The 16,066-nt window shown below is 39.6% G+C and overlaps 1 protein-coding gene across 1 annotated transcript; it reads right to left on the bottom strand.

The window, feature by feature from the left end:
* Nucleotides 1-27: 27 nt before the first annotated feature.
* polr2b (RNA polymerase II subunit B) lies at nucleotides 28-15,948 on the bottom strand. The gene is made up of 25 exons (XM_065263862.2): nucleotides 15,824-15,948; nucleotides 15,067-15,139; nucleotides 14,762-14,912; nucleotides 14,560-14,672; nucleotides 14,063-14,282; nucleotides 13,802-13,960; nucleotides 13,547-13,711; nucleotides 13,271-13,467; nucleotides 13,064-13,183; nucleotides 12,788-12,974; nucleotides 12,563-12,706; nucleotides 12,335-12,474; nucleotides 11,876-11,987; nucleotides 10,621-10,775; nucleotides 10,342-10,540; nucleotides 9,976-10,144; nucleotides 5,343-5,439; nucleotides 3,864-3,958; nucleotides 3,326-3,576; nucleotides 2,916-3,005; nucleotides 2,595-2,702; nucleotides 2,269-2,382; nucleotides 2,034-2,194; nucleotides 1,588-1,783; nucleotides 28-323 (listed from the first exon to the last, which is right to left on the bottom strand). The coding sequence occupies exons 1-25, from the start codon at nucleotides 15,840-15,842 to the stop codon at nucleotides 234-236; spliced, it is 3,525 nt and encodes a 1,174-aa protein (XP_065119934.1). The 5' UTR covers nucleotides 15,843-15,948; the 3' UTR covers nucleotides 28-233.
* Between the last annotated feature and the right edge of the window lie 118 nt (nucleotides 15,949-16,066).

Below are 16,066 nucleotides of genomic sequence, written 5' to 3'. Positions count from 1 at the left end.
CTTCAGCACAGAGTAAAGATGACTTAAAACGGTTTTTTAAAAAAGCTTTATTTTATTAGGGCGAAAACCAAAACATTGCTGTTCCAGCACAATAACAACACATGGAAAAACAACAAAATATAAAAGTACAGAAGCCCAGCAGACAGGAAGTGCTGTTGGGATCCATTCAAAATCAATACGATTTGCTCCATTCTCCCAGGTTCCTGTTTCCCATGATTCCGCTGCGTGGGCGTTCAGCTGGTCATCATTCGTGGGGCGATGCTCATAGACATCAGCTCCTGGAATAAGAGTTTACAGGCGTACGGCATCCTGACCAGAGAAATCTGAAAGAGCAAAAAAGGAGTTGATTTCCAAAAACAACAACATTAGCACTATGAAAAAAAGGCTGTGAGGCTGGTTACTATAGCTATAGGAAAAATGACGATAATCGATATTAATGCCATTTTGAGACCATTTCATGTCACAGATTATATAATGACAATAAAATAGCATAATAATCCAAGCACACCATTTTTAAAGAACACAACTTTTCATTTTTAAGAATATTAAGACATTAAATAAAAAAAGAGAAATATTCTAAATAAAACAAATAAATATTATCGTGTAAATCTATATAGGTAATTTTGCCCTTTAGGACAATTGTGAGGTGGTAGAGCTGTCACAATGATCAAATAATCATCTCATTGCAATTGTTTGACCTCATCGCAATGATTTCAGATCACCGTGATGATTGCACATCTCTCTAAAAAACACAAGGGGGAGCTGCAGCGCCTGTATAAATGAGACAGTATCAGATTACTTTTAAAAATGTGTTGTGTGTATAAATATTTACTGGCAGATAAACCTTGCAAAAGATTTCATTTATATAATCACAACAAAAAAAATTAATGAGAATTAAATGTCAAAGCAATAAACAGTAAAAAATTCACCGTCACAATTTATTAAACAATTAACCATCAGCCAAATTTCATAATTGTGACAGCCCTATGAGGGAGTGAATTTTTTTTTTTAGAACTTATCTGTTTAAATTATAATAGAGACGCAACGCGTCATAACCTGAAAACCACGCCCACCGTGGGGAAAACAATTCATCCGTCTCCATTGACTTTGTATTGCGTGAGGCTCCCTCGTTCTCATTTCTGGCTTATAACAAAAAACAGAATAATGCCTAAAAGCTGCTGGCTGACAGGGTGTACAGCTAACAAGCCAAAAAACCCAGAAATATGTTTTTTAAAAACTGTTGACCCCAAACATTTTCAAAAACTTTTTCCCCCAGATTCACAAACTTTCAAGGATTTTTAAGGACCCGTGGAAACCCTGTACGTCCATATTTTAACAGTCTATGCCGCAAACAGAATCGTGATCGGCTAAAAAAGTTAATGGCATTTCTTTTACGCAAACCAACACAATGGCAATATATCGCCTCTCCATATATTTTGTGCATGTACTGTTTAAAGATGCTTTGACGTTCCTGAATTAAATTTGAAGACATTCATAGCCTTGCAATGGTCACAAACCTAAATGTGTGTTAATACACAATTTTAAGGATGCAGAGATTATGCAAGATGTCTACGAATACCCGCTCACCTGTGTCTTGTTGCGGCAGCCCCTGCACTCGTAGGTGTGCGTGCGAGTGTTGGCGATGGCCATGAGACCGCACAGATTGCAAACGTGGACCTGGTACGGGTCAGATGCCTCGAATAGCCTTTCCTTCAGGAACTGCGCTGCACCGTGAGCAATCTGACAATCACGTTCCATCTCTCCGAATCGCAGCCCACCATCACTGCATAAAACAGTCAACCAGATTTATTTTTTTAATTAATTCACTTCTAGAAGAATTTAGGTTTGGTAGACATTTTTATGCAAAGTGCAAACTAGCGACTTTTGTTTCAAACCCACAACGTTTTACGCTGCTAACCCAATGCTTTACCAATGAAGCTACAGGAAAGTGTATAAATGCACGCTTAAACACATCAAGCCTTTCTTTCATCATTCATAAGATTCTGTTTATCTGGTGGTTGACCCCATCTTACCGTGATCTGCCCTCCATGGGCTGTCTGTTGAGAATCTGGACCGGCCCACGGGCCCTGGAGTGAATCTTATCATCCACCATGTGCTTCAGACGCTGGTAGTATGTGGGTCCAATGAAGATCTGTGAGGTGAGCTTACGACCAGTGAAACCGTTATACAAAACCTATGAAAACAGAAATAAGGGAAAGAGTTCAATCTTGAATAGTACCACCCTGGCAATGATTTAAAACAGCTCACCTCATTTCCTCTCAGATGGTAGCCATATTCTGACAGCAGGTTGGAGACTTTTTGTACGTTCACAGCGTCGTTGAATGGTGTGGCATCACCGATCTCTCCTTTGTTTGCAGAAACCTAAGGAAGCAAACAGGAAGTGTTCAGCATGTTGAGGCTGGATGTGTTTAAAAAAAAAATATCACAAATGTATCCAATCTAAAATGACCTTTGATGTTTACAAACGAGCAAACATGTCAACATGACATCTGGAAAATGTTTGCAGCCCCGTTTCTATCAACAGATGTTCTCAAAAGACACAACAAAATACAAGGACGAAAATACAAACCTACCTTCCCTTGCAGACACTCGATCAAATGGCCGACTGTCATTCTGGACGGGATGGCGTGAGGATTGATGATAATGTCGGGAGTGATACCTTCACACGTGAAAGGCATGTCCTAAACAGACAACACATTCAGGGTCAGACATCTGCGCTTGTTTATAATGTCGGTGTGCTATCAGGAGATGTTTAGGAGTAACATCCTGTGCGAAGACCTTCGAATGCACGCTAGTCTAAACAAAGCAAGCCTACACGCTCGAGAATCAGGGAAAGAAAGGCCACATGAGAAGTGAATTTTCTCACGAAATGCCTTTTGTAATCGGTTTCTCACCTCTTGTCTGTATTGGATACCACAGGTACCCTTTTGTCCGTGACGACTGGCGAACTTGTCTCCGATTTGGGGAATGCGAACTGAACGCACCTGTTTGAACACAAGGAGTATTTACAAACCAAGTCACTATGTTGGTCTATAAAATCAACAATTATGAGGTTTCTGATTTATTAAAGAGATGCAAAAAATTCAGCTTTAAATTATTTTGCAATAATGTCACACAAAAATGGATGTAAAATACTTGGTGACCAGTAAATATTTCCTATTTTATTTATACTGCCGTGATGCATTTCATATAAAGACTCAAAGTACCCAGATAAGCAGAAAAGTATGAGCAACCAATCAGCATCAAGTATGCTGGAGAGCCGAGTAATAAAGATGAACGGATTTAAAGCTACATGAATACGTACTCTGATTTTGCAGAACTTGTAGCCCTCCTGGTTTAGCGTGACCATGACTTGGTCGACAATGCCAGTCTCACTTGTGCGCAGAAAAGTGCTACAGTCTCTCTTAGTGTAGCGACGGTTGGTGCTATCCATCTCATCGTCGTTCTCGGGAAGAGTCACGGTTTTTCCGATGATGACGTCCTCGCCGGATACACGCACACCGGGAGCGATCAAACCATCGTCATCTAGTTTGTCATAGATGGCGTGTCGCATGCCTGAAAAACAAGAACGGGAGATAAACCTATTTAAACTTGACTGATAAACTTCACAAGAATTCTTAACCATGCATGATAAACACGATAAAGCACAGTTCAGCCGTGTCAATCTGACTTTTCGTACTAACTGGACATGAATATCATTTACATTGCAAGTTGGGAGATTTTTCACTGGGGTTGTGAATAGTGAGTTATACTGAAAGTTTATGGTACAAAATTCTGCTCATGTCAATGAGATTTATCATTCTTTGCAGTATTTTATTTAGTTGGGTTGAGATGAGGGTTACCTTGACAGGTCTCTCTGGTGGGTTTCTCAAAGATCTCTTCCTGGTCAAAGCCTTTCTTCGATTCCTGCTCCTTATACGAGCGGTAGAACACTGACCTGAAATCAGAGATGGTTTAATTCAAACTTTGCTCGCATCTACAAGGCTTCTTAAACCTGGTATTAAAAGGATAAATCACCCCCCCCCAAAAAAAAAAATTATATATATATTTTTTCCTACTATAAAAGTCAATGGTTCCAATCAGCTGCGTGCTTACCATCATTTATCAAAATTTTCATTTTTGGGTGAACTATCCATTTAAGATACATTTTGGTCGATCAGATCACAAGTAAAGCTGGGTATCGATTCAGATGTTCCGGATCGTTTCGATTTCGATTCATAAGCTAACAGATTGATTCAGTTTCGATTCTCGGTCCGATTCCGATTCTTATACTCGATTCAACTCAATGAACATAGATTTAATACAAATACTATATTTATAAAAAAAAACTGTGAACATTAGTTTACAAGTGGGTATTTAATTAAAAGAAATTAAGAAACCAACCTGTATATTACACTTTTTTATTTTAAGTATACTTGGGTACATTAAAACAGGACCCACCTCTAATTTTTAAATGCATACAATTATTGTTAAATACAATAAAATTTTGATGCAAGATGAAAAACCTATGCTGAAAAAAGTCAAGTCACATTCCTTGATCAAACATGATCCGGTTATTTCTTTCTTTTTTTTAACGATTCGTGGCCTTTGAGAATCGATTTTTAATTGACAACGTAAAAAAAAAATACGATTAATCGAAAAATTGATTTTTTTTGCCCAGCCCTAATCACAAGTGGACAAGATGAACACATTAACGTTAACACCTGGTATATTAATCCATCTCTTTTGTACACTTTCGACTGCGTCTGTCCTGATTACTTTGTGGGCGAGTCCGTCTGCTTCGTTTAAACGCGAGCGGGAGAAGTGACACTTGCGGTTTAAACTGACCCAAACTAATATTAGGTCATAGCCCGCTGCTTGTATTGTTAAACATGCTGCATGAGTTTTATAGATGTATGTGTACGAGCTTTCTCTGATATTTCACCCAATTGATCAAATAAGCTTGTGCCACTTTCAAACGCTCATAAAATGAAAGTGCAGAAAGCAGCCGCTTAAGTTTTATAAATAAAAACCTAAAGGTGGCGCTGTACACTATGTGTTTGCTCTAGAAGTCATGTCCTATGGTAAAGCATTGTGCTCGATACATTGCATTAGATCAATATGCGAAGAATAGGCTGTGTTTTGTGGGTACTCAAACACATTTGACCACATGAACATCTACACCACAAAAGCAATCCGACTAATCTGTATGTGGTGGAAAGTGGACGAGCTCAATACATTACACCCCGTTTACACCGATATTTAGCGTGGTCCGCTTGCAATCCGATCGACCAAAACACCTCTTATGTCACCAGCAAACATCTACCTAGAAGACGACATACCTGAAGAATCCACGATCCACAGCCGAACGGTTCATGATGACAGAATCTTCCTGGTTGTATCCAGTATATGAAGCAATAGCCACAATAGAATTGATGCCTTTAAACAAAATATTTAAATGACTCTTTCTGAAGTAACATTTATATACAATCCAAACCTACTTTAATTTAATATATAGCCCACAATGTATGTGATAACTTGGCTCATGCATAAACCATACACCCTCCCTCTGGAGTAGGGCCGAAAGACCAAAATATTGCAAATGTGCAGATGGCAGTGGTTTGCTATAACTGAATGATTTTAATACTTTAAACATGTATGTGTATAGATGGTATTATGGCGATATTTTTATACTTATAGGTATTGTTATCATCCGTAATGACCCTTTACTCTAGAGCAGGGCTCTCCAACGTTTTTGTGAGCTGGAGGGTTACTTTTTATTCTACTCAAAATTTTGTTTACTTGTTGAATTTTTTTTATATGATTTATCAAATGTTAACATACATAAAAGAAGCCAAGCTAATATAAAAAATATGTAATAAATACATTTTTGGCGGGCAACTCACACAATGCGGGCAACCTCGTGCCCGTGGGCACCATGTTGGAGACCACTGCTCTAGAGGGAGCTTATGTTTTAAATCAAACACGGTAATAATATAATTATATAATTATATAATTATTAGGATCACTCAATCTACAACATGCTACCGACTAGCCAGAACAATAATTTCCACCACTAAAGATAGCTTTATTAGCACTCTTCCAGACCTGTCCCAAATGAAACATGTAGCAGATAACTGTGACGATCTAGATATTGAAATAGAAAACCTAAACAATGTCTGTTCTAACACATTGGATGCCGTTGCTCCCATTCGAAAAAAGAGATTCAAAGAAAAACCACCAGCTCCATGGTATGACCATCACACAGCAGCCCTTAAAAAGGCAGCTAGAAAAATGGAAAGAAATTATAGAAGCACAAAGTTAGAAGTATGGCGCGCAGCATGGAAACAGAGTGTTAAACACTACAGACAGGCTATTAAAACCGCCAGATCTACATATCTTAGCAAGCTTATAAATGAGAATCATAATAACCCTCGTTTCCTCTTTAGCACAGTTGCGAAACTGACTAGAAACAAAGAACAAACAGAAACCAATAGTAAACTTCAACACAATAGTAACGACTTCATGAACTTCTTTTCTAACAAAATTTCGGCTATTAGGGAAAACATCGTAGCTACCCAGGCAGCCACCACTCTACCCATTAGTTCACTTAACACTAGACTACCATACGAACATCTTGATTCATTTAAACCTACTACAATAGATGAGCTCTCTAAACTAGTCACATCATCCAAATCATCGTCCTGTATATTAGACCCCGTTCCCACAAAACTACTTAAAGAAGTATTCCCTGTAGTGTCAACCCCGGTTCTAAATATCTTTAACTCATCGCTAGAAATAGGATACGTTCCAACAGCTTTCAAACTAGCAGTTATTAAACCGCTGATTAAAAAACCACAGCTTGACCAAGGAGAACTTAATAACTTTAGACCAATCTCAAATCTCCCTTTTCTTTCGAAAATATTAGAAAAGGTAGTGGCAAGCCAGTTACGCACATTCTTGACAAATAATAGTACATATGAAAAGTTCCAATCAGGATTCAGGCCCCACCATAGCACAGAGACAGCGTTGCTTAGAGTTACAAATGACCTCCTATTAACATCCGATCGTGGTGAAATCTCAATTCTTATATTACTAGACCTTAGTGCAGCATTTGACACAATAGACCACAGAATCCTACTCAATAGACTAGAAAACTATGTTGGTATCAGTGGTCAGGCGCTAGCCTGGTTTAGGTCATATCTAACCAATCGCTATCACTTTGTTTATGTAAATGAGGAAGAGTCATATCACTCCCTGGTTAAATACGGTGTACCGCAGGGATCAGTTTTAGGTCCTATCCTGTTCTCGTTATACATGTTACCCCTAGGAGACATTATCAGGAAACACAACATAAGTTTTCACTGCTATGCGGATGATACCCAGCTTTACATCTCCTCGCATCCCAGCGAAACACACACGTTTTCTAAGCTAAAAGACTGCATTAGCGATGTTAGTGACTGGATGGCACATAACTTTCTTAAGCTCAACTCCAATAAGACAGAGGTACTTATTATTGAACCAAATCGCTACAAACATAATATGTCAGATTACAAATTGCACATAGATGGCTGTACTGTGGTGCCATCTTCCACGGTTAGGAACTTAGGTGTGATGTTCGACAGCAACTTATCCTTTGATAGTCATATTGCCAACGTCTGCCGCACAGCATTCTTCCATCTTAGAAATATCTCAAAAATACGCCATATACTGTCTACATCTGACGCAGAGAAGCTTATTCATGCTTTTATGACCTCTAGAATAGACTATTGTAACTCGCTACTCGGGGGATGCCATTCAAATCAGGTCAACAAGCTTCAGCTAGTTCAAAACGCTTCTGCAAGGGTACTTACTCGATCTAAGAAGTATGACCACATAAGCCCAATTCTGGCATCTTTACACTGGCTACCAGTTAAATATCGCATCCAATTTAAAATATCATTAATCACCTACAAAGCTTTAAATGGCTTAGCACCCTCATATCTTAGAGAATTACTATCAGAATACAATCCATCACGCACACTACGGTCGCAAAATTCTGGCCTATTGATTATCCCTAGACTATCAAAAGTGTCTAAAAGTGGAAGATCCTTTTACTACTTAGCCCCTAAGCTCTGGAATGATTTACCAACCGATGTCCGAGAATCAGACACAGTCGATCATTTTAAATCTAGACTTAAAACTTTTCTCTTCAACAAAGCATTCGCATAATTTGTCTAGTAAAGGTTCTTAACTCGCAATAGTTATTTTCACGGAACAAAGCACTCACGGTCATAACACAGACCAACCAAATAAATAAATAAAAACCTTTTCTACATGAACACTTAAAATGAATTGCATTAAATAGTTTGCCACCGTTTGCCACTGAACCTGCATTAACGACGACAGTGGGGCTTTCGGCCTTAGTCAAACGGTTTGGCACGTATGGTCGGGTTGCGATTTTGGTGCTTTCGTGTGTCTTGTGAATAGTATGCCATACAGACCCGTTTGCCACTGAACCTGCATTAACGACGACAGTGGGGCCTCCAGCCTTAGTCAAACGGGTTGGTATGTATGGTCGGGTTGCGTTTTTCGCGCTTTCGTGTGTCTTGTGAATAGTATGCCATACATACCCGTTTGCCACTGAACCTGCATTAACGACGACAGTGGGGCCTCCAGCCTTAGTCAAACGGGTTGGCACGTATGGTCGGGTTGCAATTTTGGCGCTATCGTAAGTCTTATGAATAGTATGCCATACAGACCCGTTTGCCACTGAACCTGCATTAACGACGACAGTGGGGCCTCCAGCCTTAGTCAAACGGGTTGGTATGTATGGTCGGGTTGCGTTTTTCGCGCTTTCGTGTGTCTTGTGAATAGTATGCCATACAGACCCGTTTGCCACTGAACCTGCATTAACGACGACAGTGGGGCCTCCAGCCTTAGTCAAACGGGTTGGCACGTATGGTCGGGCTGCGATTTTGGCGCTATCGTAAGTCTTATGAATAGTATGCCATACAGACCCGTTTGCCACTGAACCTGCATTAACGACGACAGTGGGGCTTCCGGCCTTAGTCAAACGGGTTAACACGTATGGTCGGGTTGCGATGTTTTTGGCGTCTTCTCCTGGTCCTGTAAATGGTATACAATATAGACCCGTTTGCCACTGAACCTGCATTAACGACGACAGTGGGGCTTTAGGCCTTAGTCAAACGGGTCGTCAGGTTTCATTTTCTCTTAAAGATCGGAAGGTGACCCTTATTTACCATATATACCCTCGCATTGGGCCCCCAATTTGCTAAATCCTCAACTGTGGATAATATTATTATGCCGCAATATTTAGTCTGTCTGGAACTAAGCTGAGTTAAACCACATCACTGTGTGACACTTCAATACATATGAACGGCTGCTACGCTAATACGATTTTGTTTTTCTCTCCCTGTCTCGTCCTCGACCCGAGGACGAGACAAACAGACCCAGTCCCGGTAGATGTGAAAGTCGGCACACCTCTGATCTACTGGCCGTCCTTCAACGTTATGCCCAGCTGATACCTGACCAACGATCACCGGCAGAACCGCTTAATCTCCGCTAAATCTCCATTTCCGTTCTCCCAAGGGTTTTTCCCTCCTAGGACTTATTTTTCCTCGGATAAAAGCACGGGGTTTTTTTTTCTCCTAGGGGGTTTTTCACCCCGGGGAGGCAGCCTTTTTGGGCTTTACCTAGCTTCCTCTTCTATACGTTGCTTTAGTAATACGTGCAATTATAATATTGAGTCATAGCCGCAGCAAATTTAACTGCTCATGCTATCATGTATTCTGTTGTGCTATCTGTCGTTTTCTGTGCTTTTCACTGCTTCTATTTATGTAAAGCTGCTTTGAAACAATTGACTTTTGTGAAAAGCGCTATATAAATAAAATTGAATTGAATTGAATTGAATTGAATTGAATTGAATAATCACTATTACTACATCTGTGTGTATCAGTGTGATGGACAGATGACCTGCTGGCAGCTCTCTGAAGCGCAGGTACTCCATGGAGCGTGTAGTGACGAGAGGTTTCTGAGGGTAGTACAGCACGTGGGCCAGGGTGTCCATACGCACGTGAAAGTTGGTGATGTAAACTCCCATGGCTTGTTTACCCATAGCAGACTGGTACGTGTTTCTGGGAGACTGTTGATAGGAGATTGAAACCAATAAGCTTTTAATATTGCCTGCTAAGTTCTGCTATTGTGGGGGTATTGAAATCATCTACATATTTGTGACCATTTTGTGATTTACTACATAAAATCATTCACACTGTGTGAAAATATAACCTTGATTTCTTTGATATTGACAAAGTCAAAAGACTGAAATCATGTTGGTGGTACCTGGTTGTGATCAGGGAAGGGAATGATGGATGCACAGACTCCCAGGATCATGGACGGGTGGATCTCACAATGTGTGTAAGTGGAGCAATAAGCCACGCTCTTCTCCTGAAGGTCATCGGGAGTCATAGCCAACATCACAGTCTCCTCTTCTAAGGTGTCGATATATTCAACAACACCGCTGGCCACCAGGTCTTGCCAACTGCAGAGAGATCCTTCATTAGAATGGAAAAGTAAAAAAAAACACAACCATCCTGAAATAATATTCACACGTCTTTGTACCTGTAGTTATTATATTCCCTTTCCTTAAGCTGGTCGATGTGTCGCCTCTTCAGAAGTAGTTTCTGTTTCTCCACGATGAGAAGAGGACGGCAGATCCTACCAGCATCAGTGTAGATCCTGATCTCCCTTTCACGAATGTCTCGGATCATCGACACCTATAGCACAACAAAAAATGTTTATGGTACCACATAAACATGTTAATGTCAGTAAAAAATACCACAAAAATTATATGTATAATGTGACTCCATTGAAAAAGAGGCTTATGGGGCATACACACCAAATGCAAGTTCAACGTTTTGCACGAGTAGATTACATAAAAAGTCAATGCAAAGACGCAACCAGATGCGCGGGGCGATGCGAATTGGGCGGCGTGATGGCTGCAAAATCGCGCTATTCGCCTCAAATGTGCCTTCGCGCAAGTTGAAAGTATTTAACTCAGGGAAAAAAATAGCATGAGACAAAGTTAAATCCCACGAGTAATCTAGAGCGAGCAATGCGATGCTATGCGTTTGGTGTGTACGTAGCATTAGTGTTTTAATATAAAAAGCAAATATGCAACAGTTATTTTTTAATAGAGAACTTAGAAGAAATTTAGTTTTTATTACCATATAATGTCATATGTATACCGGGAAATGTCACTAATCGTTTTGCAGCCCTAATTTTATACAAATAATTGCAGAATAAAAGTTTTTGTTTACATCCCATATGTGTGTGTACTGCGTATAATAACTAAGTATATATTTGCATGTGTGTGTTTTATATATATTTAATAAATATTAATGCGTGTGTTTTTACATTTTTATATAATTTATATTATACTATATATAATTATAAATATTTAACAAATTTTTTTCATAAATATAAACATTGTGTTTTTATATACACATAATTATTATACATGGTACACACGAGACGTAAACAAATACTTTTATTCTGCAAACGATTAGTCACGATTTAAGTCACAATGAAAGTAGCAATTGTCTTATTTTCCCCGTGGTGACGTATATCAGAGTGAAACGAGACTTGAATTGTCCATTGAGAACTAATTGGATCGTTTAAAGTTAGGTCACGTTGCTTATTGCTGCAATCTTTTCCAGACCCTGTCCACCTTTCATAAGACGAGCAGTTGGGAGAGATTGTTTGGAGGACAAGATTTGCGTTTTTGATAAAAGATTATGAGGGCACGTGAATAAATTTTTTTTCATTTCAATTTAATCGTTTTGCATCCCAAGAAGAAATAAGTGTAATGTCACACCTCAGACACGATGATGTCCATCTGTCTCCTCAGTTTTCGTAAAGTGTTCATCAGTTGCTCAGGGTCTTTATGAATGCCGACCCAACAGCCGTTCACAAAAATCTTAGTTGCACTAAAGAAATCAACATACATTTTCTCAGTTTAGTTTTTTTTTTTTAAACACTATGGGTCAAATTTCCCAGACAGGGTTCAGATTAATCCAGGACTAGGCCTTAGTTATATTAGCACATTTAAGTAGTTATTACAAACATATCTTACAAAAATCAATACTGGTGTGCATCTTAGAATAAAACAATGGCACTGATATATGTTAAGATAGGTCAGTGAATAAGCCCTGTCCGTAAAACCGCCCCTATGTATTCATACAGCCAAATTAATAAAACATTTTGTATAAAAACATTGATTGTGAAGTAGATTTCTGGTCTGGTGCTGCCCCCTACAGGTCAGGATGACACTCACTCTGCAATGGCAGCGGGTGAGATTTCTTCCAAGTTCTCCATACTCCACTCCTCCAAGAACTCCAGGATGGGGGAGGGCTGAGAACCCACAGAGATGTAGGCCATAAGAGCCAGATTCTTCACCAAACCTACAGCATGACCCTAAAAAACAAAACAATTCCAAGCATTTCAGCTCAATTTCTGAACGCATCTATGCTCGGATTCAAAGTAAGGCATTTGGTGGTACTACCTCAGGGGTCTCGGCAGGGCACACCATACCCCACAATGTGTTATGGAGCTGTCTAGGTTTGGCAAGTTTGCCATCTCGCCCGATGGGGGAGTTTACACGACGCAGGTGGGAGAGAGTGGATGCAAATGTTAACCTATTCAACACCTGTGAAACAACATAACATTCAAGTTACATGACAAATATTGTACCTTTTCATACATCCTGTTCATGCTTTTATCATCGCACCTGAGATACACCTGCTCTGGCCTGATGGGCTTTCTTCACATCCCCCCAGTTACCCGTGGCTAGCGAGTACTTGAGGCCATCAGAAATGATGCGAGTCTTAATGGCCAGCTCCAGATTAAAGTCCTTGCCCCTATCAATGAACTTCTGTGCATACATCCTGATCTCCTTCAGCAGGTTCTTGAACATCCTGGCAACGAGAGACAAATATGGATTATGGTGTCTTCAAGCATTATTTGATACGGGCCTCTGTAATGGATAAAATTTGAGTGGTCTCACCCTCTAAAAAGAAATGCAAGCAGAGGTCCGGCAAGATCAAGCCTCTTGTTGCCGTAGTGATCTCTGTCATCCAGCTCTCGCCTACCCAGAGCAGCCAATAGCAGTCTGTGAACCATGTAACTAAACATGGAGAGAAATATTTGCTTAATGTTAACCCTATATATTATTATTTTGTAATAAGTATGTATATTAAGAAAAAAAGTGTACCCTAAGAAATACGCCTTTTTGGTCTCGCAGAAATCTGATACACCAACGTGTGGCAGCACCTCCTTCTGAAGAACCTCTTTAGCATATTTAATTCTTCTCTCTTTGGTGACACCGGGTTTGGCGCCTCTAGAGCCAATGAAGTTCAGAGCTACGTTTTGTTCCTGAATCACAAAGGCCTCATCCAAAGATGGTTTGACCTGTGGAGAGACGAGCCTGTTTTAGTCCAGCACTTCTCTAAATAAATCACTCTTTATCTTACGAAAGGGGATTCATTACCATCTCCATCATCTCAGGATCATCAAAGTCATAGATGATGTGTTCAAGGATGTCTCTATCAGACACAAAGCCCAAAGCTCGAAACACAATGATGATGGGCACTTCCTGCCGGATATACGGCAAAGTAGAGACAATCCTTTGACCAATGGCACTTTTCTTTACTCCCTGGACACATGAGAAAAAGATTCAGTGAACAGATGGGCTACTGCATATATGTAACGCTGTATTGAGATAGAGCCCTCATAAGAGACTGACCTGTCCTCCACGGGCCATCATGCTGACCCAGATGGTGCTGGTAGGTCTGGAGGAGTTCTCCAGACATGATCTACACTCTCCAGTGTAAGCATACTTGGAGTCTTTTTTAGCAAACACATACACTGTGTTAGTAGCCATCTTCTCTTGTGCAATCAGGACCTAGATAAGTAGCAAAACAGATTAGTTTAATTTTAACCAGGCAGGCAGGTAGGTATACAACTAACATATAGTAGCTGCCTTGAGTTTTGAAACAAAGCAGACCTTCTCTGAACCGTTGATGATGAAGTAGCCTCCTGGGTCCAGTGGGCACTCGTTCAACTCGCAGAGATCTCGATCCGTCAGGCCGCTCAGCAAACAGTACGTAGAGCGAAGCATGATGGGAATTTTACCAATGAAGGTTTTTTGATGCTGCGTCTGTTGTTGCTCTTCTCCGTCCTTTATGATTGTTTTTGTGATGTCCACATAGAGAGGAGCAGAATACCTGCAGTCCAGTTTTAATAATCAGTAATAATCAGATTTTCAACTATACAAGCAACTTTTTATAGAAAATATTATATTTTTATGGCCTGGTTTTGATGACAATGAGTACAAAATTATAAAAAAAAGTTAACTGATGTATTTTAAGATGTCAGTGAAAGTGGTTTTCAGTTTGGACAGCTCTTATATTTATGTTAGTCCAGGACTTGACTTCTAGAAAATGTATACATGCTACTCCAACTCAATAATATTTATTCCATCTACTAAAGGGCATCACTTACGTAAGATTACGTAGTCTGGCCTCATTTGGCATCATGGGTGAGGGAGCACCATCTCTTTCCCAGTGAGTGGGTTTGGACAGGTAGATCTGCTCAAACTTCAGCAGGTATCGTGGCTACAGATGGGAACGCAACCAAATACATTTATTAGTCTTAGCAGGAATCAATAAAATGTGCATGAAATAAAGCTTGTAATGACACTCACCGGATCCTCCACCTCTCCAGATGTGTGCTGGGCCTCAGCCTGCAGGTCGATGGGCGGAGCATCCTCCACGATCCGCTGCACAGACATCTGGATGAACTCATCGAACGAATCCAGCTGCTGTCGCACCAAACCCTTCTCATCAAAGTACGAACTGGAACATTCAAAGCAATGTCAGATAGCTACATAAGCAAATGTGATCTTATGTACTGTGGGAAACTCCCACAAGTTGTTTGAAGTGAACTACAGCATCAATGTTATAGTCAGTTAGATTCGTTTTCCAAATGTCTGATCTTGGTGTGCATTACCTGATAACAATCCAACAGGCCTCCTGCCACAGATCAGGGGTGATTTCATCATCATCTTCATCATACTGAATATCTACAAAAGAAAACATTATAGAATTTAGTTACATTTAGCATCTACGAGTCGAATATGTAGTTTAATAAAAACGTACACAGAAATGTACATATTATGTCTATTATTTGTGCTTTAAAGCATGTGATTCAAAATGTGACCCGGTGTGAGGAATTTTTGATTTACTATATTCTACAATAGATGACGTAAAGAACAATACAACTTTGACTGAGTAAGGCCATTCAACTTTGATGCTCCTAAAAATAGACTACCTGGATTTCACAGACAGTGTCCCATATTTGATCAGCAATTTGTATCATTCACATCAACAATTTAAAAATAAACTTATGTATCTGTTGACCAGAGATGTTACAAAGGGACTTCGGTGGATAAAAATTGTACACAATGAGGCTAGCAAAGACTGCTGAAACAACACTGTTGCTGTTAAGTTTAACTTAATAAAACAATTAAGTTATCTATAGTTAAGTTCTTATTTTACTCTGAAATGCATAAACACATAATAAATAAACACAAATATCATACAAATGTTAAATTGCTGTTGTACAACTAGCTTAACGGCGACAAAGCTAACTTTAGCTTTTAGCGAGAAACGTAGACCTAACGCTGAAAACTTAACTTCTATAACGCATTTCACTGTAATCACACAAGAAACAAACGTATCCTGCACTAATAATGTCGCACACATACCTTCATCTTGATCATACATGATGATTGTCAACAAAAACCTTTATTTCTGATCAAAATAATCTAAGTTTATTTGTGCGCCCGCTGCACGGCGTTAAATTTCTGAACCGCTATGGACGAAACACAACGGCTACGGAATTATGCGTCACTTCCGGGACCAGTGGTATATATTTATTTATATGTGCTTTATTATGTATATTTTTTAATTAACAATCCAGCAGAATCATTAAAAATATTAAAATAAAA

Source organism: Paramisgurnus dabryanus, chromosome 16, assembly GCF_030506205.2.
Source record: "Paramisgurnus dabryanus chromosome 16, PD_genome_1.1, whole genome shotgun sequence".
NCBI classification, from domain to species: Eukaryota; Metazoa; Chordata; class Actinopteri; order Cypriniformes; family Cobitidae; genus Paramisgurnus; species Paramisgurnus dabryanus.
This window is presented reverse-complemented; position numbering and strand designations above follow the sequence as displayed.